The sequence below is a fragment of the Balearica regulorum genome, chromosome 1 (assembly GCF_011004875.1).
Source record: "Balearica regulorum gibbericeps isolate bBalReg1 chromosome 1, bBalReg1.pri, whole genome shotgun sequence".
NCBI lineage: Eukaryota > Metazoa > Chordata > Aves > Gruiformes > Gruidae > Balearica > Balearica regulorum.
This window is the reverse complement of record NC_046184.1, coordinates 46,806,842-46,833,488: the sequence shown is the minus strand read 5'-3', so window position 1 is coordinate 46,833,488 and position 26,647 is coordinate 46,806,842. Positions and strand designations below refer to the sequence as shown.

General features: G+C 37.1%; 1 protein-coding gene across 3 annotated transcripts in view; it reads right to left on the bottom strand.

Moving 5' to 3' along the window:
* The window catches only part of LRRIQ1 (leucine rich repeats and IQ motif containing 1), a 116,990-nt gene that overhangs the window by 89,936 nt on the left and 407 nt on the right, over window positions 1-26,647 (bottom strand). The window contains exons 2-12 of one of the 3 annotated variants that reach the window (XM_075747954.1): window positions 25,292-25,445; window positions 23,963-24,074; window positions 22,856-22,950; window positions 21,565-21,670; window positions 20,645-20,874; window positions 18,620-18,694; window positions 17,225-18,442; window positions 13,665-13,817; window positions 12,366-12,516; window positions 6,889-7,082; window positions 5,958-6,085 (exon numbers count right to left, since the gene is read on the bottom strand). In XM_075747954.1, the coding sequence (XP_075604069.1) occupies window positions 5,958-6,085; window positions 6,889-7,082; window positions 12,366-12,516; window positions 13,665-13,817; window positions 17,225-18,442; window positions 18,620-18,694; window positions 20,645-20,874; window positions 21,565-21,670; window positions 22,856-22,950; window positions 23,963-24,074; window positions 25,292-25,420 (2,591 nt within the window). In that variant the 5' untranslated portion in view covers window positions 25,421-25,445. The remainder of the gene's footprint in view (window positions 1-5,957; window positions 6,086-6,888; window positions 7,083-12,365; window positions 12,517-13,664; window positions 13,818-17,224; window positions 18,443-18,619; window positions 18,695-20,644; window positions 20,875-21,564; window positions 21,671-22,855; window positions 22,951-23,962; window positions 24,075-25,291; window positions 25,446-26,647) is intronic. The other 2 variants (XM_075747964.1, XM_075747974.1) reach the window with 2 other exon arrangements.

Sequence of the window (26,647 nt, the reverse complement as noted above, 5' to 3'; positions counted from 1 at the left end):
TTTCTTGCATTTAGTGCTGAGGATATGAAGTCTTGTAAAATTCACACAACTCAACTGGCTTTTCTTCAGGCACCGTAACTAGAATGAAACTAACAAAAGGCCTTGATTCTGGACAAGAAATAAAATCTGCTTCTCCTCTGGCCTCTGCCTTCATTTCTCATTGCTCAAACTTCTTGTCAGTTTGTTTCTCTCCTCCACTCAGCCCATTACTTCCTAGATCCTAAAACTAACATAATTATTGTCACAGTTGTATTTAACAGGTCAAGGCTGCACTGTCCTGTAATATATTTTTAGTGCTTCCTCTGTCTTACTGCTTATGTAAGACAGTGTCAAATAGGTGCCTATTATACAGACAGTTATGGAATTGCTCTTCTTGCATGTCAGAGCTTTTCCTGTGCAATAAAGCAGCAAAGCAGTAGTAAAGCCATGATAAAATTCTTATTTGGTATTGAAGAGTAAATGTAAGGAAACTGAGCTGACATTCATCTGTACAAAGGATTTTGGACTGTAAGATGTGTATTATCACTACTACTAAAACATTAGCATCCAGTATTATTCAAGTTTCTTTACTTACAAGCTTGCATCAGTACAACTAAGAATGAATGTTGAATGGTTTGGTCAGCTGCAAAACTATTTCCAAATACTACTTTTTGGATGAAAAAGTTTATTTTGTTTTATGTTAAATATGAAAGAGGGAGGAAAAATTAAAATCAAGGTGCAAAAAGCCCCATCCCAGTCTTCAATTAAAACTAGAATGTTTATATATAAACACATACTAAATTAACTACACTTTTTTAAAAAAAATACACGTTTAGGTAACTTATTTCATCCCTGTAAGGACAAGGCCTAAGCCTATTGAGAGAATGGTAACACCAATGGTAATGCCTGTAGTCACTTTATGACTGCTACTTTTCATGGAAAGCAGTATTTTCTGAGGATTATAGAGCCTTTGAAAGCTATAAATCAGAATTCTTATCGCTGGAAACATGACCATGCAAAAAACCAAAACCCACTCACTCCACAAATTTACAACTGGTCAGAGCCAAAAGTGCTTATTTGTCACTCAAATGTGTGACCATGTTGTGCTTCCAGCACAGGCATTACAACCGAAAGACAGAGCTGGATTTAACTCTCGTACACAAACTCTGGAACAAATGTTGGTTGTAGATTCTTTAATCTTATTGAAAATTTGACCATATGCAAAATAGGAAAAAAAACTAAAACATTTCCATGTTCAGTTGACAAGTGTTTCTACATCACAACACATTTTAGTAGTAAATTCAGAGAAACAGATATAAAGCCAATTGAGTATGTGTCTCTTGTTCTCAAATCATGTTGTAAAGTTGTCCTGGTTCTAGTCCTACTTAGTTCTATTACCTCCCTGACAGTTTTCCATGGAATCAAATAAATATGAAGTTTTAACTCTAAAAAGTATTAAGCCTTATATGTAGATCTGTACATAGTACTGCATATATCAGCATTTTAGGTTCTCATGACCAGTCAACAGTACATCAATCTATTTAACACTTGTAACAAATGTCATCATAGATACTAGTGTCTAACAGTATTGCTGCAAAGACTGAAAAACCACGATTCAGATTATAGATTCACATTTTCAGAAATATCCAGGAAAATAAACACTGTACTTTGCACAAGGGACGAAAGATAACACAGTATTTTTTTATTTATAGTGAGTGGGATCCCTGGATCTTTATCAGTATATGCTGTGGTGAATTAGAAATTGTCTACTGGACTATCCTTGCCTGCCGTTGGCATTATGAGAGTTAAAACGTTTCCCCGTCATTCTATAGCTTTCCTTTTACTGACATTCTTTGTTAATTTTTTTCCTAAGAAAATTCAAACCAGAAAGACAAAGGACATTACTGAAAACTTAATACTACTTGACCTTGTCACATTAGCCCTGGGCATAAGAGAGATATAAATTACAAAGAAGACACAAAAGTAAAAGATATTCACAAAAAAAGCAAGCTATAGCTTCCTCTTTCTGCTCCCATTTAAGGCTATAGCAGGACAGGTCACAGATAGCCACAGAAACTCTACATCAGAAAGCAAGACTTAAGAGAGTAAAACAGTCGCAAGTATGCATCAGAGAAAATAAATATTGCTTTTCTGAACACAAATAGCAGTTACTGCTCAGGATGGTCCAAATCCTGCTGTGCATCTGCTTTTCCCCAGAAAAATTACCATTGATGTTAATGAGAGGTTAGCAGGAAGGAGGGCAAAATAATTAAAAATAAATTTATATTAATCTATATCTTTAAGTAAAGCCCATATTTATCATTCTTTAAAAAGAAAAATATTTTCATTTTCAATATTCACCATATTTATAAGTAGTTATCAAATATAATGTAGGAAATTTGTCAGTTAGCCACTTGTTTCTTGAATACTCTAGAAGGCAATACTTCAGCTGTACTGCCCATGGTGCTACATACTTAGAGATAAACTTATCACTAGCAAGGAATTACTGAAAGTGATCAAAAAAATCTAGACTGGTAAGGATGGGATGGGGAAAACCACTGTAGATAAATATACCTTTTTCATGACTGACTTATTTCAACATCCAATGACATTTAGATTTACTATAACTCTGGAAAAGTGGTCAAATTCTCAGATCATGATGGCTTGCAATGACAGTGAGTTCAACTCTTACGTTTGAGAAATTAGGTTAAAAGCACAGATACTGTACCTACTTCATGTACTAAGAGATGTTGAGTGGGATCCCACTCAACAAACTGAGTTGACTTTTTATCATATAGCATTTCTATCATTAGTCTTTTAGGAATAGTATGCATCTATTTGCAAAAACATGAGAGCAATGTGTTCACAAAAAATTTGATTTTGGCCAGACCAGTCCCTCCCCGTCCATCCCCCCCCCCAAAAAAAAGGATTTTTTGCAGATGAGTGCATTTTTTGAAATATTAAATTTTTATCTACCTCACTTAGCTAAATTAATGAAAAACAAGAGATAGCAAAAAAACCCAACTTTCCCATATGAATGCCATATTAAAACAGAAATTTTAAGAGGGATAGATTTGTCTATTTTGAAATTTAAAAAAAAAAAAAAAGTAATGCCTACCTGAACAGCAAATTGATTTAGTGTCTCACTATAAAACTTTTAACTGAAACAGACATTAACAAGTAAGCTACATAATGAAGTGGGATTACATGTAAATATAAATACCACATGAACTCTTAACACATATTAAATAAATATTTAGTCCCAAGGGCAAAGTTTTTCTCTCCTAGACCTAAAAGTTTATCCACAACAGAAGAAAAAAGAACATGAGCCTTTTTTTAACTAACTTAACAGTTGCATTCTCCAGTTGCTATAAAATAGAGCACAGATCTTCATAGTCCCAATTCCACAGTGACCAAGTCAAGAGGATATTCATCATTGGCTTTGGTTCACTTGCACATTGACCAAGTATATGCTCTGTATGTGAAAGCCACAATAAAACACTTAATTAAAGCAGTAGTGGTGAAGCAGCTGCCATTTTTATATTTGAACGAGTTAATCACTACCTGTTATATTGTAATTCCTTGTTGCTAGATTGTAGGTTTTAAAAAAATTAGGTTTTGGAGTTTTATTGTCAGTTTCTAGTTTATGATACAGACAAAGCATCTCAGGAATAAAAAAAAAATCCTGTAAATTAATGTAATAATTTTCTTTTCACAGTACTTCACTTTTAGAAAGAATACAGATTCACAGCATTACCATTATATGGGCTTCCTGCAATCAGTAAAAAGGAAATGGCACTCAGTGCACACTTGAAAAAAATTCACAAAATTGCACTAACTGTAGGATAAAAGTAAAGAAACAGCTTTTCTTTCAACAGCTTACTCCATTACATTCACTGTTTCTACAGAACATCGAGTTACTTATGCTATAGCACACACATATGGAGCTGCTTATAAGTGTACATAAAGTGAGTGTTACAGAGCAAGCTACTGAAATGCCAGGAATTTTGAGGCTTTTAATATGCATTTAAGGCTATCTTGTCCTGTTTGTCACAAAGATTTGAGATAAGCTATAGATACATCAAGGAAAGAAAGGGAATTGTTGGGGGAGGAGGTGTGTGCTTATTTTCAGCACACGCAGTTTGCAGATGCAAAAATATGTACTTTCTCCCAAACAGAAGAAACTCAGTGAACCAAACACTGCATCTCAGCTTGGCCACTGGAAAACCAGAATAAGCACTACAATGGACATTAAAAACTGTACAGCCATGGGATAGGAGAGTGACATAGAGTACATCTACATGGCCAGTCCGGCACAGCCTTGATCCAGAGGCTGCATTCAAGCTATGTCTGAGACCGTGCTTCTAAGTTTGTTCTCTCCCTAGCAGACACATGAGGTTTTCAAGCAGTTTTGCAAACTTTTTATTACACACAGCACAACGACACCTTGATGTTAGCAAAAAACAAACAGGAGGAAGACGAGGAAACTACAAGAAGATAGAGCCACATTACTATGTGGACAAGGAGAAGAAAGAAAAAAAGAAGCAAAGAACATGAATTAAATCAGTATGTGTGATTCAGATTCTAACATTTAACAAATAATGCCCATGTTAATCACAGGCAGGAAGCACTTTCTCTAAACTCCAGAAGAATTAATTAAAGAACAAAAAAAACTCTAAAAGCCCAGCAACTTGAAGATTAGATTATGTAAATATAGCTAGGTGTTATGTTTACATCCAAGAGTTTATGTACATACTACTTTATTTGAGATGATATAAAAACAATCTGAAGAGTTATACAAAAATATAGGTTGTATATACTCAATTATATTAATTTTCCATGAAGGACATTCCTTCTAATAACAGGACTCAGTCTTACAGATCTTTTCTCCCACAGGATCCCAGCTACACTTGACTCTGCTGAACTAACTGTCACATAGGATGGGATTCATCTGTTCAAATGCAGACACCTACATATGTGCTGGTCATTTTGACTCTGTTAATAGTGAGTGAAGAGGCACTTAGAGGGTATGACTAGTCTCAAAGCAAAAGGCTAAAAGTGGCAGATGAATCACACTCTAAAAGCATCTCCTCTTTACTAACAGGAGAGTAAAGTGATAAGTTCAGAGTGTATATCCTGTATATTGTGCGTAACAGTGTGTATTCTATTTGTTTAGCTGAGATCAATCTTGTTCAGAGCAAAATGGTCACAATATAGAAAAATAATTAATTTCTACTAATTTAAAATTCATTTTAATACTAACACACTGTAAATTACAATAATTGTTCCTTATTTTTGTAGCAGAATTTAGACTGAGAAAAAGGGGATGGGTTAATCAGAATTTTGATTCCTGAATATCTGCTCATTCTAACTCTACAGACGTACAGATTAGCTTAGAAAATGAACAGAAAGCTAATTACAGACTTGAGTGCATGATCCAGTTTTATGCTGTGTGTCTTGATTCTTCTTTTATACCTTTCAAACTGAATCATAAGAGTGAAAAAATTAAAGCAAATATGCTTGTTTTGGAGGGCATTAACATATATATGTAAAACAAAACCCAATATTCTCATTTGTCATTTTTAACTCTAGTAGTTGCACTTAATGTAGCCTTCAGAGTCTGTTTTGAATAAGCTAGCTGTGAAATATGAAGTTTGACAGACATGCTCTAGAAACAATTGCTAAAGAAAGAAAAAAAAAAAGAAACACCATGGTTTTAATAATGCCACAATGCTCAAAAATTATTTTCATAAAACATCTAATAGAAAAAATTACTTTTCATAGATAATGCTGTTTCAAATTTTCCTAGCTATAGGTAGCCAATGTCACTCATTACTTGTCAACCACGTATTTTCAAAGAATATCTGGAAAAGATAGTGATATTTTAACCATACTGAGAATTATACTTTTCAGATAAGTCTTACATTAGTAAATTCCTCTGTATCAGTTTTGTAAGTGGAAGAATGTTTCTTGCTTACCTATTTTGAGACAGCAAAAGAATTTGCAACAGAGGCAACCAATACAAAGAGAGCATTCTCACAGTAGAAATGCTATTGTCATCCAAATATAGTTCTTTTAGGAGAACATGATTTTCCAGTCTTGGAAGCTAAATAGAAAAGAGATGGTTATTTAAAAATAATATAAATTAGAGAAACAACAATGGAATGCTTACCAGATGCTTTTCATAAATCATTACTAAATACAAGCAAAAACCACATTTTGGATATGTGTATCATTTCCTTATTATGTATGTACCAAGTGTCACACATAATTTCTACCTATCAGGTGGTAAGTATTTTTTTGATGTCTTCTACCTAGTCTGAATAGTCCATACAAATTTGGAAAAAAAAAAAAAAAAAAAAAAAAAAGAAGTTGTCAAGAACCCAAGTGACACAATCTTACTATTTTATTCATGCAGTTATTTGCTGCTTATTGACAATGTTTTTCCCCCTCTCGGATTCGTAAGAGAATTATAGTCAGTAGATATGACTAAGTGTCCTGTTAGCAAACTACTTTCCTATTTTGAATGCCGCAGCACAAACTTCAACTTTTGGAGGATCAGCATACATCAAATCAGCCTGAACTATTACTTATATGTAATGATAATAATATTTTGTTACATTTTATACAAAGAATCACCATCATATAATACAACATCTGATCCTATTAAAAAAAAGGAGGGAAATATAATTACTGAGGGGCCAATTTTTCAAGGACTTAGGAGCAAGAAAATACTTAACTGCTAGCCATTTGTATCTCTGAAAAATCTCCCTCTAACAGGGGAAAAAAAAGCCTAGCTAAGAGCACGAAATATCCCACAGCAAACAAAGAGCACATGATCAGCATTCTTAAAAATATGATTGTTAACAAAGATGTATGCACAACAGCCACCGAATTCAAAGCTTTTACCTCCTGGAGGTTATTGCCTTGCAACTTCAGACTCTGAAGGAGGCCACAATTCTCAATGCCTTCAACTTGTGTGAGATGATTAAAAGAGCAGTCTAGGTGAATGAGAGTAGGTGCCTCAGAAAGACCTTTTGTGCTGATTAACTGATTATGGTCCACAATTAATTGCTGAAGATTTTTCAGTGACTCCAGACCACCTGAAAATTAAAGATTTTAAGCTGAATTAAGCCATGATGAAATAAAACCCCATTGGTTTTCAAGCACTAAGAAAACTCTGAACTTTCAATATATTTATATTATCTATAGTAACCATTAATATTAGTCCTGTATAAGGTTTAAAAATAATTACTGTATTTTGACCCTATCAAATATACAATGCATACAGTTCACAAATTTCTGATCCTGTTAACCAAGCAATAATAACAGTTTTTAACCCCTTTAGCACTTTTGCTGGCACAGAACATTGTTTTAGTGACAAACTATACCTGTTATGCTTTAAGCACTTTATAACTGCTACTTGGAACCTATGGGCTCTGTGAAATGCTAACAGCCCTCTTAAAACCACCCCTCAGAATGGAAACAGTATTTATGTTTAAAAGTTGATTTTCATTATTTCATTCTTAATTTTTTTTTTAAATTATCAGCAAGGTGAGAATAAATTGTGTTAAAACTTAGACCAGCACCACCTCTATTATTTAAGTGCATCTTGTTTAAGGAATTATGTTATAAAATATATTTAATGAAGAAATTTATAAAGAAAATTTAGTGCCTTTAAGTATAAAGCTATACTTCCATAGCCATCACACTCTCAAGCTTAGTCCTGCCAGCTAGCGTAAACAGCAAGAACATGTGCGATCTCTACTCCAAAAAGATGCAAGGGAAAAGGTTCCTGTCTGTGTCTGTTTCCTTCACAGAATTTTTCCCAAATCATCCTCTTACAACAGCAAAAATCACACTGTCTTTCCACAGTCTTACACATGCTAGATGTTCTGCAAAGGCACCGATGCATCTGACTTGCTACAGGTCCAAGCAGTTTTTCTGTATCTCTGTAGTAAACCCCCTTTGAAGGGACTCCCTTTACAAAACATATCTAAAATAAGGAATTTCCAAATTTACTTTTCTCTCATGTGTTCCTCACAGGATTATTTGAAGCAATACTTTGTCTCATCTTTATTTCACCCAAAACTTCCCAAGTTCCCAAAAGGAAATTGGGTGAGCTTTATAGAACTTAACATCTTTGTGACTGTCCACAGAGAATTAACTGGATTATGAAACCAGAGGCTAGTTTGCACCATAGATTATTGAGAATACAGAAGAGGAATTTAAAAAAAAAAAGAATGACAAAGAGAAAACAGAAGTAAAAAATTAAATGCCAAAACTAGTAGTAAATTACAAAAAAAAAGTATCAAATAGAGGCCTTTGATTCATAGTAATTTAAAAATAGAAAGCACCTAGCAGAAATAACACAACTGCCTGATATTAAAGAGATATCATCCTAAATCTAAAACAAATGTCCCATGCTATAACTTCAAAACTGTGCTTTAGGAAATAAATATAAAAACCTTTAATTATTCTGAAAGAATTTCAAACATGCCCATGACATACTATCCTGACTGCAAGATCCTGGTCTGTATTTTCTTTTATGCTTGGATAAAAATAAAAAAGGAACCAGCACCATCTAGTGGTCTCAAAACAATTTCGTGTCAGACTCTTAAAATTAGCTCTCAAGACTTCCTCACAAAAGCAGTCCTTAAATCTCCACTTTTAAGTTATCAGTAGAGCAGTACCGGAAACTTTAAAAGCACTGAATTAGCCTGGAGTGGGACAGAGAGGAGAGATTGTACACACAGTAGGAAAAGGAAAGGAGTTAATACATGATCTGGAAATTTCCTATTCTGCATGCTGCACAAAGCGCCTTTTTTACATCTCCTTCTCCTCATCTGTCTTGTTTAATTAGACCGAATGTCATTCGGAACAGACATGCCAAGGCTACATACAATGGGATCACAATCTATTCTGGAACTATGAAATGCAGTCCAACAGAAACATACACAAGGGAGAATAATGTAATACAAACAGATGGTATTTTAATGTTTCTTCTGCACGCATGCAAAATTAAAAATAAGCATGAAACTCTTCTGCACATTTCTAGAAGATACTGTTTGGTTTATGCATGATGCAACCAACATCAGCTATGGCAGTATATGGGAGAATGCATTCTGTTGAAAAACATATGGTTTCAGCAAGATTTGTGGAGAACCTGTATATAAGTAGTTCTACAGCAATTTGCAAAGTGCTGCTGGAGTCTGTTAGCTAGGGACTCTATCTTAGCTATCAATGCAAGTTCTGAAGTAACAGTCTATGTGTGACAAAGACGAATGGTAAGAGAGGAGTGAAAGCTGACAGTGAACATGAAGATGAAAAAACATAAACAAACCCCCGAACTGAAAGGTGTCTGATAAAAAAACCTGTGCTTTCTTAAAAAGAATAGGTCCAAAGAAGCATGTACGACTACCCACAGCTATGCATTGCTATTCTTAGCACTGCCAGGATTTTAGCCAACATCCTATGACAATATAGACACCCTACAAAAGTGTATTCTACAACTCAAGTCAAAATGGTACTTTCTGTGTAAAAAAATTTTTAAGTAAAGCATTCATCTTCCAAATACAAACATATGCACTGAACTTCAGTGTCTTACTGACACAATTATTTAATTTGTGATCATGCATTCTCTAAGTGGAAAAGCATAACTGAGACATATTTCTGATACTTTTACCGCTATTTTTAAGGGTTTTCTGGCAACTTTAATTTATCCCCTACTAATGCTATATTTCAGTGAGAGGAGGAAAAAAGAAAAAAAAGAAATCATAGTATGCTTGAAGTTTCCTACAATAAGTTATTAAAACATAAGTATTACAAAGATAAATAAGCCTTACTTCTCAGGAAAAAGCCCACAGCCTTTGTTAAACCTGAACGGAGAACATTGCGCAGTACTGTGGCTTTCAGAATTGCTAGGGGACATCCTGCAAGGTTTACAGATGGGAGGGATACAATAACTTCTTAAAACTCATAAATCCATTTTTGTGTATTCTATGCAACTGCTTACAACCAATACGTTATTGTATGAAATAAATCCGGTATTACACATCTGTTTTAACCAGACATCCTCAAAGCAGTTCTGGACAGAGGTGAAAGACAGATTCCAAGCTAATTTTTGTGACTATTTATTTACCCAGTCAAATTCATCAGAGACTCAGTAAACATAGCAGCACACTGCACAAAACAGAAAGTACAAGAGGATTTTACTCCACTTGGCCTGTACAGATATTACATTCCACACAGATGCCACATTCCTAAATGTCATCCACTAATATTATTCTTACAGTAATCTTGCAGACATTTTTATCAAATGAGATAAATCTGAATAAGAATCTCACCCAGCATTATTTGCCACAAGGATATAGATAAAGCTTCTTTAACCAGTTTATTGTATTGTTTCCCATTAGGGTACTGATATGCTTTTACAGTAAACACGGATATTCCAGCACCTTTATAAACTCTGTATTATAAACTCTGTTCACAAATACTAACATTCCAAATTTGCACATATTAGCAAAAAATATTAAAAATATCAACATTAAACCCTCTAAATCTACAGATTTTAAGTTTTCCCATTTCCTGTTTGCTATGCCCTTGATATTTATCACAGAATTGCATTATCCATGTTCATACTGTTTCAGTCTCCTTTTTTTTTAAACAGTGGAAAACATTTTTTTATATAAATGTCTTATGTGAATGTGTTTCATCCATCAGCTTTGTAATTGTTTTATATTATTTTCCTGCTTGGAAGCAGGAAAATAAAGTATGTCCACATAATTTAAAGAAAATGAAAAGTCTAATTCAAGACCAATAAAATGAAAATCTCCTTATCTCCTTTCCATTCCCAGTTCTGCAGTCTTTCCAAGTAATGTCTTTAGATTTAGCACAGACTAAGAACAGAACTAGAAAGTCACCTTTTCTGATTTCATGTTTCAATTTATACAAAATGAATTACTTCATCACATGCAATTTTTTTCTTGACCTTAAGATTTTATTTCAATGGATAAATCTACGAAGATTCATCTCTGTTAAGACCGTAATACCGAAGTTATATATTCACCCGTATTTTGGTGGCCATTACAAATTTCACAGTGTGTCATGCACCAACCCTCAAGTCCCTAGAGTATAGTGAGGCTGTTAAATCTAGTTCTGTTCTATCTGCTGTGCTGTCTTCTTGAAGGAAATTTGCTACTTTCAGGCCTTGAGAGCTCCCTTTCAGGTAATGATCTGGCAATTTACTACTACCTTTTCTCAACTTGTAATGGTATTTTGGGGGACCACTAACGATCTTCCCTCTGTACATCATTCCAAAAAACAAAAAACTGGTTTCTCCACTTACATACAGCAAAGCTCTCAGTTATTTTCACTGCACTACACTTTCCTGACCTTTTGTCAGTAGAAAAGGCTCTTCTTGATCCTGATTACATCTATATCAAATCTGCATAATACAAGGCTCACAATGCAGTATTTTTGGCTTGCCAGAAGCTGAGACACAGTATCTACCCCTTAGGTACTTTACGGTCTGAGCGGCACTACAAACAGAGAGGCAAACACTTGTTTGCTACATGAAAAATTCCTGGCTGGCCAACAGAACACATCTATCTGCTGGCAGAAAGATTTCATGTATTGATGCATGTACTGAGTGGTCTGAGTGCATGTAAATTCTAACTGGTTGACTGCATGCTAAAGGTACATCTGTTGCCTCCCAACTGTTGGACCTAACAAATATAGCAAACTACCTTTGTAAATACAATAGAGGTTGGCACGCCTGCTGCACCTAAATGATTTGCATGACTCTACCTTAGACTCATTCTTTCTTCCAGCTTTGGCCCAATGGGCAGCAATGAAGAGCCAGGGGGGAGGGAAATAGGGAACAATAGTTTGGAGCCAGAATGGGCAGCATTTTAGTAGGAAGAGAGGCTGTGGTCCAGTGTTAGTATGGTTCACAGACTCAGATAAAACGATTTCTATGTAACTACTTACCGTGTCAGTCAGGTACATGCTGGAATTATGTGCAGTTGCAAAGCTAGGCTTTATATTAATTGTTTCTGCAGATAAACTGAACTCAGGCTACTCACATATTCCAACTGAGTTAGTGCAGGTAATATTAGTGGCCTTTCTGGAAAGATTTTTAGTTCTCTTTGGCTGACAATAGTTATATGACCTGGTAGATGGAATACATGACAGTAGCTAAGCCATAATACAAATAAATATGAAGCTGAGTATGCTTTAAAATGCAGGTCTGTTCTAAGTCTGTTGTCTCATTCTCCTTGGGCTTAGCAGCTGGCTGGCTTTGAATCCAAGGGAAATACAATTTTGAATATAAACAGCACAAATAGTGTTATACAAATGGGAATAATTTTTATTCATTTTCTTACCAATTCGAGTGATTCTATTGTAGGAAAGTTCAAGATTTTGGAGATTTATGCAGCCATCTAAGCCACAAACTGATGAAAGATGGTTCTTATTCAGAATCAGAATACAGAGATTTTCTAGATTTTCAAGGTCAATTATCTCAATCTTGTTTTCCTGCAATAAAGGAAAAGGAGAATATTAAATAGCATCTGAAATGAAATAGCAGAATTAAGTGTAAAAATATGGTAGATTGTCATCATTGCTTATTTTTATCAGAAACTTCTAGGTAGGAGTAATGGCATCGCTATTTTTTCCATTAGAAAAATAAATTGATGAGTTATAGAAACTGCCTTTTGTGTACTGCTGGGATAGAACAAAACTACATCTCAAACTTCATTCTGGTTCTGAAAATGCCCAGAAGTTGAAACAAAAAATGTAAGGAGAAGTTAAGGACAGAGTAGTCTTTTCCATATACACTTGCCTAGCCTCCCAAGTCCTGGGAGACTGAACTAAAAACTGCGTAGAAACCATCATATTTACTAGACACTAATGAAGACAGCTATGACTTTGATGGAATCCTATTTACTAACAATGAAAATTTGCATTAAAGGTGTTTTGGTCACAAACATCCACACTGTTCTCAGCTAATGTTCCTCCCCCAAGAGATCTTGCTCTTTTAACATCCCCTTCCCCAGGCCTTAATAATGCTTCCTTGGATTTTATTTCACTATTTGCTGCCCTTGTTGTTTTCTTCAGGTTTTCACCTGCAGATGCTCAAACAAACAAAATTAAATTCCCTGCCTTTGTAACAAACTGATTAAGCCAAAGAGCCCAATTCCTATTCCACAATTAACATGCTGACTAGATTTAGGTGCTACCTTCAGCCGCAGGCAGGGATTCACAGATTCACACAGGTTCACAGATTGGTAGGGATTGGAAGGCACCTCTGGAGATCATCTAGTCCAACTCCCCTGCTAGGGGAGGATCACCTAGAGCAGGTTGCGCAGGATCACGTCCAGGCAGGTTTTGAATATCTCCAGAGAAGGAGACTCCACAACCTCTCTGGGCAGCCTGTCCCTGTGCTCTGTCACCCTCAGAGTAAAGAGGTTTTTCTTCATGTTCAGGTGGAACTTCCTGTGTTCCAGTTTGTGCTCGTTGCCCCTTGTCCTGTCACTGGGCACTATTGAGAAGAGTCTGGCCCCTTCCTCTAGACATCCACCCTTTAGATACTTATAAACATTTATTAGATCCCCTCTCAGTCTTCTCCAGACTAAACAGGCCCAGTTCTCTCAGCCTTAAAAGGAATCAAATATGCTTGGTACCTCTACATTGATATACTTTAGGTCTTTGCAGCTACTTAGTCCTTCCAGTGCAACTAGTCCACAGCGTCTCAGAGTCAAAACTTGAAGATTTGAACACTCGGATAATGTTGAAAGGCTACAAGCTGGCAAATCTTCTAGTTTAAGTGTTGTAACCTACATGCATTTATTGATAAATAAAATTAATTGTTTGTATATTGAACATTCATCGTACAATATCACATTATGGTTATTTCCTTTAAAAAGAAAAACAGACCAAAACTACATTCTACTAACACTTTAGAAAATGCAAGCAGCTAGTTAATCCTCTCATACAGAAAAGAATGGCATTGATGGGTTTGATCTGTTAAATGGGAGAAGTTAGTATGAAAACAATCTATTTGATTTTAACATCCACCCTAAAATAAATAAAACCAATCCTTTGCTAATGACATTGAATTTGAATGGATGGAAGATTAACACTAAGGAAAGCAATTAATAGTGTGAATTATTTCCCATCACACCATCATAAATAGCGAGTGAGTGTGTGTGTTGGTTTTGCGTGGCAAGGTTTTGGTAGCGGGGGGGCTACAGGGGTGGCTTCTGTGAGAAGCTGCTAGAAGCTACCCCTGTGTCTGATAGAGCCAATGCCAGCCGGCTCCAAGACGGACCCGCCGCTGGCCAAGGCCAAGCCAATCAGCGCCTCTGTGATAACATATTTAAGAAAGACAAAAACAGTTAGAGAGAGCTTTTGCAGCCAGAGAGAGGAGGGAGAAGATGTAAGAACATCTGCAGACACCAAGGTCAGTGAAGAAGGAGGGGGAGGAGGTGCTCCAGGCGCCGGAGCAAGATTCCCCTGCAGCCCGTGGTGAAGACCATGGTGAAGCAGGCTGTCCCCCTGCAGCCCATGGAGGGAGGATGAGGGGGTGTAGAGATTCCACCTGCAGCCCGTGGAGGACCCCACGCCGGAGCAGGTGGAGACACCTGAAGGAGGCTGTGGCCCCGTGGGAAGCCCGCGCTGGAGCAAGCTCCTGGCAGGACCTGTGGATCCGTGGAGAGAGGAGCCCACGCCAGAGCAGGTTTGCTGGCAGGACTTGTGACCCCGTGGGGGACCCACGCTGGAGCAGTTTGCTCCTGAAGGTCTGCACCCCGTGGAGGAGACTCACGTTGGAGAAGGCCGTGAAGGACTGTCTCCCGTGAGAGGGACCCCACGCTGGAGCAGGGGAACAATGAGTCCTCCCCCTGAGGATGAAGAAGCGGCAGAAACACCGCGTGAGGAACTGACCGTAACCCCCACTCCCCGTCCCCCTGTGCCGCTGGGGGTGGGCGGAGGTTGAAGCCGGGAGTGAAGTTGAGCCCGGGAAGATGGGAGGGGTGGGGGGAGGTGTTTTAAGATTTTGGTTTTATTTCTCATTCCTCTGCTCTGTTTTGCTTAGTAATAAATAAGATGAATTCCCTCTCTAAGTTCGGTCTGGTTTGCTCGTGATGATAATTAGAGAATGATCTCTCCCTGTCCTTATCTCGACCCGTAAGTTTTACCTTTTCTCCCCTGTCTAATGAAAGAGGGGAGTGATAGAGCGGCTCTGGTGGGCACCTGGCCCTCAGCCAGGGTCAACCCACCACAGTTCTTTTTGGCGCCCAACGTGGGGCACGAGAGACTCGAGATAAGGATAGTAATTGGAAGAGGTAACGGGCAAAACATTGACTGAACGCAACTTGAGAGTGATATATTTGTGAAGGGACTAGAGATAGATTTTGTGTGTAGATTGTCCACTCTTGTTTGGTGTTGTGATAGTGTTGTTTTGATGTTGGTGTGGGGAATTCTTTTTTTTTTCTTTTTCTTTGTTGATGTGATTAGTGTTTGTGAAGTTTTGTGTTGAATGTATATTTTAATGGTAATTCTTAAATATGTGATTCACAGAGGCGAGGGGTGGAATGTGTTGGTTTTGCGTGGCAAGGTTTTGGTAGCGGGGGGGCTACAGGGGTGGCTTCTGTGAGAAGCTGCTAGAAGCTACCCCTGTGTCTGATAGAGCCAATGCCAGCCGGCTCCAAGACGGACCCGCCGCTGGCCAAGGCCAAGCCAATCAGCGCCTCTGTGATAACATATTTAAGAAAGACAAAAACAGTTAGAGAGAGCTTTTGCAGCCAGAGAGAGGAGGGAGAAGATGTAAGAACATCTGCAGACACCAAGGTCAGTGAAGAAGGAGGGGGAGGAGGTGCTCCAGGCGCCGGAGCAAGATTCCCCTGCAGCCCGTGGTGAAGACCATGGTGAAGCAGGCTGTCCCCCTGCAGCCCATGGAGGGAGGATGAGGGGGTGTAGAGATTCCACCTGCAGCCCGTGGAGGACCCCACGCCGGAGCAGGTGGAGACACCTGAAGGAGGCTGTGGCCCCGTGGGAAGCCCGCGCTGGAGCAAGCTCCTGGCAGGACCTGTGGATCCGTGGAGAGAGGAGCCCACGCCAGAGCAGGTTTGCTGGCAGGACTTGTGACCCCGTGGGGGACCCACGCTGGAGCAGTTTGCTCCTGAAGGTCTGCACCCCGTGGAGGAGACTCACGTTGGAGAAGGCCGTGAAGGACTGTCTCCCGTGAGAGGGACCCCACGCTGGAGCAGGGGAACAATGAGTCCTCCCCCTGAGGATGAAGAAGCGGCAGAAACACCGCGTGAGGAACTGACCGTAACCCCCACTCCCCGTCCCCCTGTGCCGCTGGGGGTGGGCGGAGGTTGAAGCCGGGAGTGAAGTTGAGCCCGGGAAGATGGGAGGGGTGGGGGGAGGTGTTTTAAGATTTTGGTTTTATTTCTCATTCCTCTGCTCTGTTTTGCTTAGTAATAAATAAGATGAATTCCCTCTCTAAGTTCGGTCTGGTTTGCTCGTGATGATAATTAGAGAATGATCTCTCCCTGTCCTTATCTCGACCCGTAAGTTTTACCTTTTCTCCCCTGTCTAATGAAAGAGGGGAGTGATAGAGCGGCTCTGGTGGGCACCTGGCCCTCAGCCAGGGTCAACCCACCACAGTGTGCAAGAACAGACAAAAATAGTTCAGACTAAAAGTGTATGTAGTCTAGCATACACTGATAAGTTAGTAAGTGGTAAGATAAGTAAGTGCTGGCAACCAAGAGATGTTCTTGACAGAAAAGCCCCATCTGTAAGCTGATCAGCAATGTCCTGTTTCTGGAAGAGACTAGTCTTCTCAAAACTGAAGGGGCTAGATGAGTAGCAGCTGAAATACGGACCCTCATACAAAGGCAAAAACCGTGTTAATTCAGCAGAAAAGAGGAGCTAGGAGCTCCTGCCTTTTACAGGTTTAAGATACTATCAATCATCTGAAGACTAATACCACACCACTCTGCTCCACAATCCTCACAGGAATTCAAAAGTCATTCTCATTGCCCTTATTCTGCATTTCTGCAGAGGAATTCTCACTGAGATCTGTATCCTGCTCAACAATAATCTCCTCCTCTTCCAAAACAGCATTCTGCTGACATCTCAAATGAAAAAAAAAAAAAAAGAAAAAAAAAAAAAAAGAAAAAAAAGAAAAAGTGATGGTATGGCTTCCCATTTCATTCTAAATCTTCTGTATAGTTACCTGCTGCAGAGTACTCCAAGGGCCACTATGAATTATCTTTTGTGTACTTAATGGAGGCATCTTGCTAACTGAACTTTTCCTTGGTCGTTTTTTTACAGTTGCTTGCTTTCTTTGGTTTTCTTCATATATTTTAGACCAAGATTTACATGTGTTCATCCAGTTTATTCTCTTTTTTTCAATATCATCAGGAAGAACTAGTCTACTGGAACACTCAGGTACATCCTGAATTCTGTCCCAGGTCTCTCTGACTTCCTTATTAGCATCTTCCACTAGTAACACAGTTTTCTTCATTGTTTCAGATGGAGAAAATTGATCTTTGACTATTCTGTTACTTGCATTTGGCTGGACATTTAGTGGACTGCTGCATACATTGTTTGCCTTATTTTCTACCATGTCATTAGCTCCAAAATTAATAGATTCATCACTTGAAGTATGACTATTTGGAGCTTTATTAAGATCTCTAGTTTGTGAGTAATTTTCTTCTACATGTGTTATTGAATTCATGTAGATGTTCTCCTTATTTACTTGAGAAGAGTGTTCCTTCTTCTCAGAGCCTAGCATATTTGGTGTTGGTGTCAAATTTCTTTCTGCTGCAATCATCCAATTATTTGTTTCATTCATCATTTCAGTCTGTTTTTCTTTTTGTTCTTCTACTTGCTTATTTACTTCCTCCTCCTGTTCTCTTATTACTTTTGTATTTTCTGTCTTCTGCTTATCCTTTTTTATGTTTTCTTTGTTGTTTTCTCTACTTTCACTCATCACAGCTTTTGCTCTTTTTTCTCCTAGTTTTCTCTGTTCTTCTCTCCTTGTTTGCAGTTGTTTTTCTCTTTCAACTCTCAGGCTTTCTTTCTTTTTCTCATATTCCTCATGCCTCCTCATCTGTTCCAAATATTCCTGTCTTTCAAGTTCTTCTTGTCTCTTTCTTTCCTCTTCTTTCTTTTGCCTCTTTTCTTCCATTCGCCTCTTCATTTTTTCCTCTTTTTCCTTCATTTCTCTCTCTATTTCCTCCAGTATTTTCTGCTTCATTTTTATTTCATCTTTCCATTCTTTTAAGATGGGAGCATATTTTTTACAGACTAAAAATGATCTAAAACTAGCTTGGATTTTCACAGCTGCTGTATTCCTTTGTTCTGCCAGGTGTTGTCTTTCTTTTGCTTTCTGCTCTTCCAATGCCTTTTTTTCCTCTTCCATTTGCAACTGTAGCTTCATGATCAATTCCTAGGCCAAAACAAGTAGGACAGACTTAAACTACTTTTAAAATATGACACACGTTGCAACATATTTATCATTAATAAACAGAATCTGCTGTAGTAACTGTTCCAGAATAACATTTATTCTCAAATTGATGACAGTAACCTCACAGTCCTTTGACAAAAGCTCACTGTACAACCTTACCTTATGTTGCATCATTTTGTCTCTCCAAGCTTTCTTTTCTTTCTGTAACTCATCTTCCATCACAGTTTGTTGTTTCTGCACAACAAATTAACTTAGGTGAATATTGTACAAAACCCAGAACATCACAAAACACCCTCTCTCCAATCATCTCCCCCATCTTATTGACTTTCCAACAATCCACTTTTGCGAATGCCTGAATTAAAATGAGAATCTTGGCTGTGCGAGGTTCAAGATAAACAACTGGACACTCAGGTCAGTAATGCAGATTTGGTCATGTACTGACAGATGCATACCTTCAGGGAGTTCCCATCTCGATATTAATCCAAACAACTGCCACCTTCCTCTCCAAATTCTGTACTACTATTGAAGATGAAAACTACGTTTATGAAACCAATATTCAAATTACAGGTAGATAATAGCAACATAACAGAAACAAAAGCTCTGAAAGTAGCATGAACTGTACACCCCTTTAACTGCACTGGTATGTTACCGTTAATCGTACAATCTTTCAAACAGGAATTTTGTTCAATAAAGAAATTTTTTTCACTGAAATTGTTTCTCGATGGAAAATGAAAGTTCAAGTCTATTTTCTCTATATTTGCAACTAAATAGCATTTCCCCCTCCTCCAACATACTCTCAATCAGGAAAAAAAAATAGTTCCAAATGATCTGGAATTACATCTGATTGATTGAAAATTAACAGACAGTAAGTGCCTAAAAACCACAGGCTGATCCAGAACCACCTAACTCCTGGTGGAACCAAGATAAATCAGTATCAGCCAAATTAAATACACAGCAGTATATGAACGTACCAGTATAAACAAACTAGCACTTCCATCTTGGACAAAGCCTCCCAGGAGCCTAAGCACTGCTTTTCATGCATATTCAGAAGCATGCTGTTCAGACAGTAGGACACTACAAGTCTAGATCCTTTTGTAACGAGGGAAATTAGACTCCATCTCTCACCTCCACAAAGGGCATGCTAGCAACAGCACTACCAAAGTGTCCAAATGGGAACATGCCCCACCTTTTCTAGAGAAAGAAAGCCATTCTACATCCAAAAGTGATTTATGACACCAAAGAGCAGAGGAAGCCTAATCAATTTTGTGGCCTGTTGAAAAGGGAGCTATCTCAGACTCTGAAATGACCTTCAGAGATCAAAGGCCTTTTCATTTACTCAAGACCTTCCTTAATTTTGGTGACGTGAATTACCTTGCTGGGACCAAGATGCTCACCTCTTCAGAAAGCTACAAATTAGTTAAATCAATATGTAGTGTTAATGCATCTTCTAAAACAGCAATATTTAGGCTAAATAATAAAATATTGTGGCCCCACAAGTATAATGTGGGCTGGTTACATTTTATCACATTCTTATGCTCCTTTATGGAGAGTTATCAAATTTTATCCCTCTGTGTGCACCATGCCCTATAGCAAAACATGGCTAGACACTCTGAGGATGCAACCAGTCAATGTATGAAGTCATGTTCTGTTGTGGCAGAACTCAGTAGATTAAGTCTGACTCAGTGTCCCAGATACAGACAAGAAAAAGGAGTCTTGTAACTTTTACTAGATGAAGCACAGCACCAGCGTTTCTAAATGGAATGATTTTGGTTCAGATTACTTCACCTGTGATTCTTCATCTAACTGTAAAATTAGGGTGGGAGGTCTAAAGTCAGTAAGTATTTTCTATTAAGGCACAGTGACCATTTTTCATTTGTGAGTAATTTAGCACAACTCTCATTTCCGGTACTTTGGCTGGTGTCATAATATAAAAACTTAGTAAGGGCAGAGCCTAAAAAATAATTTAACATTTAGCATAGCAAATTCATTTACTGTTGATCAAAGCAGTAAATGCATAAAACCCAAAGGACTGTACATAAATATGTCTTACATCTCACTTTGCTATCACAAGTAGACAGAGTTTAGGACAGTCATACCATTTGGGATAGTACTCTCTTTTTCACATTAGATCTTGAATTCAGATAGTCTAGATGGGAACAGATTGGCTTCAATATCATTAATTACCTTATGAAGAAGCTCTAACTTTATTCTTTCAGCCTCAAATTCCTCCAGACGCTGCACTCTTCTTGCGTGTTCCTCTTCATTTTTTTTTTCCTGTGCTTCCCTCTCAGCTTTCCACTTTTTCCTCTTCTCATCTTCAAGCTCCTTTTGTCTCTTCTCCCACCGCTCAAATTCTTGTCTACACTTTTCTTCTACCTCACGATAAGTAAGGCTTATGCTCATTTCAACATCAGCTACAAAGTTGTAATCAACAAAGCAAACCTTTTATTTAATTTCCTAATAAGTACTGGGGGACATTAAACAGTCTTAAAGTATTGACAAGAAAAGGATTCTGTGCTGATACAGCCAGCCATACATATCTCCAAGGAAAGCAGAACTATAATGTGAGCCTTTTCTATCAGACATCTTATTACCCTGATGCACACTTACTGACTCTGCTACAATAATGCTTATTCTACCAATGTATATTTCAGGATTATGCTTTGTCTTCTGTGGCTCTCCGCAGGGGTTTTATAACTGATGCACTCCACCCCAAAACATGCAAAGGCCATGGCAAAAGGAAATATTCACAGCCAATGTGACTATAAAAAAATTATAGAAGTTGTGGCCAAAGCACAACCTACTTAATGCCTCCAATCTGGCTTCCATTTGTATTCATAATTATTTAAATAATTTTTGGGTAGTATTTTTTGAAACAAATTTCTATCAAGACATTAAAGACTAGGATAATTTTTTTATCCTGAAATGAGATAGAAGCACGAGCATTTGCTCATGTGGAATTCATGAAGTATCAAAATCTATTGCATACTGTAACATGTAGTTCTTTACAAAGAATGTTATGATACTCATGAAAACAAAAAAGCAGGAAATAGTGATATGATACTAGAGATCAACTCAACCAAATGACTAATGCATTTGTTTACCTGGAACAAAACGGTCATCAGTGACCACATCATCACTGGTGGACTGACTGTTATAACTAGGTGATGTAGCAATCTGCAAGCCTTCGTTTTCAATTTCAAATAGTACCTTATATATGCCATTAAGAAACAAGAAACAAAATTTAAAAGCGTAACATTATAAAAATCTTCCAGAACAAGGATAATCTTTCCATCATATGACAAGTACAATAATACAAAACTTACTACTGACTGGAATCCTTAGACATTGAATAATGCAAATATGTAATCAAAATATTGTTTTCTAGAGTAATAAATATTGGAGTAATTCCCAAAATACATAATCTTTCTATGTGTTTTTTTAATATATTTTACATTTTGACTTGAAAAGTGAATGTTTTGCATTTGGGATTTGTTTTACTTTCTGTAGAACTAAGTACTATATTTGTGGATGAATACTTTTATACACATAGGGGAAGAACTAGTTACAGAGTAAATTTTTAAGAAGTCTGTTTGAAAATAATGCCATGGGAATGAAAATTGCTGTATTTCTTTCATTGTTCTATACTGTCAAGAAGTAATCTATTCCTGCTCATTTATCATCCATTCATCAGATGCTTGGGGCATATATTAATATTTGTAATGCAGTTGAAGTCACATAAAGTAATTGTGCTGTTCTAAACAATGGTCTTCTGAGAACAAAAAAAAAATCATGTTTGCAAAAGTGCTCACTAATAAAAGCCAGGTGACAAATTAAAAGTGATTAAATTACATACAGGTTTATTTTTTTCTAAGAACTTCAGCAAGTTATTCATTCAAATCCTACGAAAATATAAAAGAACCTAGGGTCCTAACTTATGATTTCTCTTTGACATTATTATGTTTACATTGTCTATAAAATAATGGAATATATTGGCAGCAAGATTAATAGTAGCAGATCCTCCTGATCGTCATAAAAAGAATACGATTAGAGAAGTTTAATAGTGTTATCATACTATTGAGATAATATTCTGCAAATAATTAACAATAAAGGATTATTCAGTTTTGTTTAATTTTGTTGATTTTTGTGCTCAGCATCTCAACTACTGATGGAGAGAATTTATTCCAAATTTTAAAACTTATAGTGTATTACACCCAATGTCTCAGTTCTAAAGAATAGCATATACAAACTCATCTTAATACTTTATGGATAGTCTGACAGAAAAAAAAAACTGAACACATGTATAGGTCTCCTTAGGAGGACAACAAAGTATAAGTTACCTAGATTACTTAATAGAATTTTGTTCATTATAAATATTGTTTAAATAGAGAATACCCTTTTTTTAAATTGTTCTGGATCTTCATTATATTCAGAAGCTAATTCTGCCAAATTATCTGAAGCAGGGCAAGAAACTACTCCATAAACATTACCTAAAGAAGAAATAAATATATAATTTAGTACACAGAGAGAAAATCCCTTACCAGTACTCAGTTCTGCTCTATACTGATTAGCTACTATATTTCTTTAAACTAAAATAAAGCAATTTTTTTTCCTTTAAAACTCTTACCCACTCAGTTTTACTCAAATATATATATGGGAGTCATTTATCTATATTAAAGGCAGCAAATATGTGTAACTGGAACACACACACAATGATACTGTAAGAATCCAGTGACAGCAAATATGAAAGAGACTTGCAAAGCATAGAACACAGCAGAACATTTTCTGTGTACAAAAATACCGTAGAAATTCTATCATCAGGTCAAAAATTGACAAAAAACTAAAAAAAATAATGAAAAAGAGTGTCCATTACAAACAAAAGGATAAAAGGAAACCTTCCTCAAATATCAAAATGTATAGATAATATTGAACTTTTGTTCACAAAGACCATTACACTGAATGAGTGTGAAACCCAAGATGATGTGAAAAAAATAGAACGGAACAGACAATGCCAGCTCTCTGGCGTATAAACTATGAGCTTGGCTTCAGTCACACAGCTCACACAGCAATATTGTTCCCAATTACAAGGTCAGTTTATTTAATGCTAGGTTGGATATCTCTAAAGACAGACTTTAGATATATCTATGTGGTTCAATTGTATCTGTACTCTTAACTTCAGCTCCTAATGACTTAATTTTAGATTCTCATGAAGGGTCTGGCCCAGGTCCTGTTTCAGAGAATGATCCTGCAACTTGCCTTGGTCTATGGTTTAGCATCAGATGAATTTTTAGAAAAATTCAATTCATACTCAAATGTTAATCCTAGAAGACAGCATTGCATAGTTTTATTCTTACAGATTTACAGCATGCGTTCAGAAGCTGATGCAATAGGTTTCACTGCTTGTTCTACTTAAAAGTTTGCACTGTTTTACTGATGATTGTTAGTCTAACTTCCACTGGCAATACCAGGTGCATAAATATTTTAACTGTGATCCCCGCTTACTTGTAGTTTCTTCATCTTCTAAGTCTTGCAGTATAAGCTTTTCAGCATCTTGATTTCTGCTCTTTATAAAGTTTAAATAGGAGAGAAATGATTCTGGCAAGTCATCTGAAATCTAGAAAAACAAGACATTTGACAAATTCTACATTTTCATCTCACAGGCACAACCAGAGGTAAATACTTGACCTGCAAGAATAAAGACTCATTTTGACTTCCCCTATAAAGCACTGATGGAGATGCAGTAGCAATTGATACCAAAATTGTTGCCAATTCCATGTTGTCTTATCACCCACAGAACAATTAATAACTCTCCTTTTTAATCACATACTAATTAAATTTTGATTGGAACACATTTTAGTAACTTATCTTCCACTGTCTTCAGAAACATGTTTCTGTTAACATTTTCTTTATAATTGTGTTGGACCAAGAAATTAAGGAGAAGGTTGAGACAAAAATTAACAAATACTTATGACACACAAGATCATTTTTCTTAAAAATGTTCAGACTCTTTAAAAAGTAAATTAATTTTAAATTTAATAATGTTTAAAGTATGCATGTAAATCAGATGCTGCAACTTTCTTTACTACATAGATATTTTTTTATTCAAAAGACTGGCTTTTACTGTAAGGATTTGGGAAAATGGATTGCCTTCTCTCAGACATGTAAATTGCGGTAAACTTTGCTGACATTCAGCATGTGAGTGCACAAATAATTATCACGGATGCCTCTGCCTATCATCATGTCAAATCAAACATACGATTTATGGTCACATACGACCAGCATCATCTACCCTAATATCCTATAGACCAATCCTTTTGCTATGAGTCTGAAAGGTTAAAATAACTGAAAAGGACCCAAATAACTGATTGGGTTTCAGAGGAAAATCTTTTCCCCAAAATAAGAAGTCATCCAATAAAGAGGACTTGAAGCACCAATTTGTATGAAATTAGTATCAGGAAGTCTCCAAACATAAGACAGTTTCTTGAGAGATATAAATACAGATTTAAATGAAGAATCATTGGCTTATTCATCCAGATTTAACCTATCTCATTAGCTTTAATAAAATCTTCCGGCTCCAGAGAATTCTAAAACAAATTACTATCTACGAGTCTGATTTTCTCACTTAAGCAGAATGCTGATACTCATCTCTTTTATTGTCTTGTCACCACTGGTGGTTACATTTTTCATGAAGCAATACTACTGAGACTACTCTTCAGAAGAAATCCTCAGGTTAGGTATGTCAGGAAAAAGTTCACTCATCAGATCAGCTTTCCAATGCCCGTACTACTTTCAAGCAGAAATAGAAGCAGGTTTGGCCCACTGAATACTTACTGTGTCACTGTCACTCAAAGCTTCGTCTGATACTTCTGTGTCAAGATCATCTGCTTCAAAGGAAGAAACACTGATTCTGCTTAATTCAATTTCTATTTCTTTTTCAATTCCTTCAATATCTTCTGACATTCTACTTTCCACAGTGTCTTATCTGCTTTCAAAGCCACACAAAGAAAATATTAATTTTCAGCACTGCATGAACCAAAATAAAGAGGGTGCTCATTTAGCATAAGTTTATTCAGATATATTGATTGAACAGTTGGCTTAAAACAAGAAAAGGAACAGCAGGAGTGTGTTCTGAACACCTCACTCCATACTGATGTGCGGAAAATCAGACTCCACAACTGGGAAAGTTGTAAAGTAGGTATGTTTATTCAGCGCTGGGCAGTACGGGGGGTCATCCCACCAAAATCGTGCGCACCTTGCGGCAATTCCCTTTGAATTTTATACAACAAAATGTTACATATTCAAAAAGCGCCTATACATATTCACGATCTGTCCGTGGAAAGGCAGTCTTATTACAATGAGTTCATTTCCATTGTCTCCGCCTTTAACTCCTCTCAGCTGCGCACATGCAGTGCCTCTTGGTGGTCGTGGGCTGGGGTCTTAGGGATGAAGGCCGTATGTCTTCCTCACTGTGCATTTTTCACCTTCACCACAAAACTTACTCAGACCGGTTCCTAATTAGCAGAGAATCCTCCGTGTTCATTCCATTCTGATTTACTACCTCCTTATCTTGTGATTGGTTACAAAAATGCAAGCAGAGCGAAGGGTCATCTTGACCCTTCCTTACGCTAGTTCTTGTTAAAACATCTTACGTAAGGGTTAAGATTACTAGATATGTGGCTTAAGCTAGTTAATGGTCCTGCTATTTCCCTTATGTGTTAGTTCCCTCTATCAATACCAACAAGCAAAAAATATGAAAAACATTAGTTTATGAGAAGAGAATCCCCCCTCAGTCTACCCATCTAAATTTTTCAAGTGTTACCAAATTTGAATATTAAAAACCTCTGCCTGCTCTCTACTCCTTATGGACAGTATCAGTGTTATGACCTAAGCCCCACAAGGGGTTTTTCCAGCCCTAATAGCTGACCAAAAAAAAAAAAAAAAAAAAAAGCTTCAAACAATAAATACATATAAATACATATTAACAATTACAAAATAAGACTAAGAATCCAGAAAGCACTCGATGAAGTTGTAATGATACAGAGAAAACAGTGAGAAATGGCCTAACCCACAGAAGTAGACTTGTAGATCGATCCAGGCAGGAGGGGAAGGGATCCCTTGCCGTTCCCCCCCTCCCTCCAGAACACGCACCCCTCTCCTCACCCCTAGCCCCAATTAGGGGACAGGGGA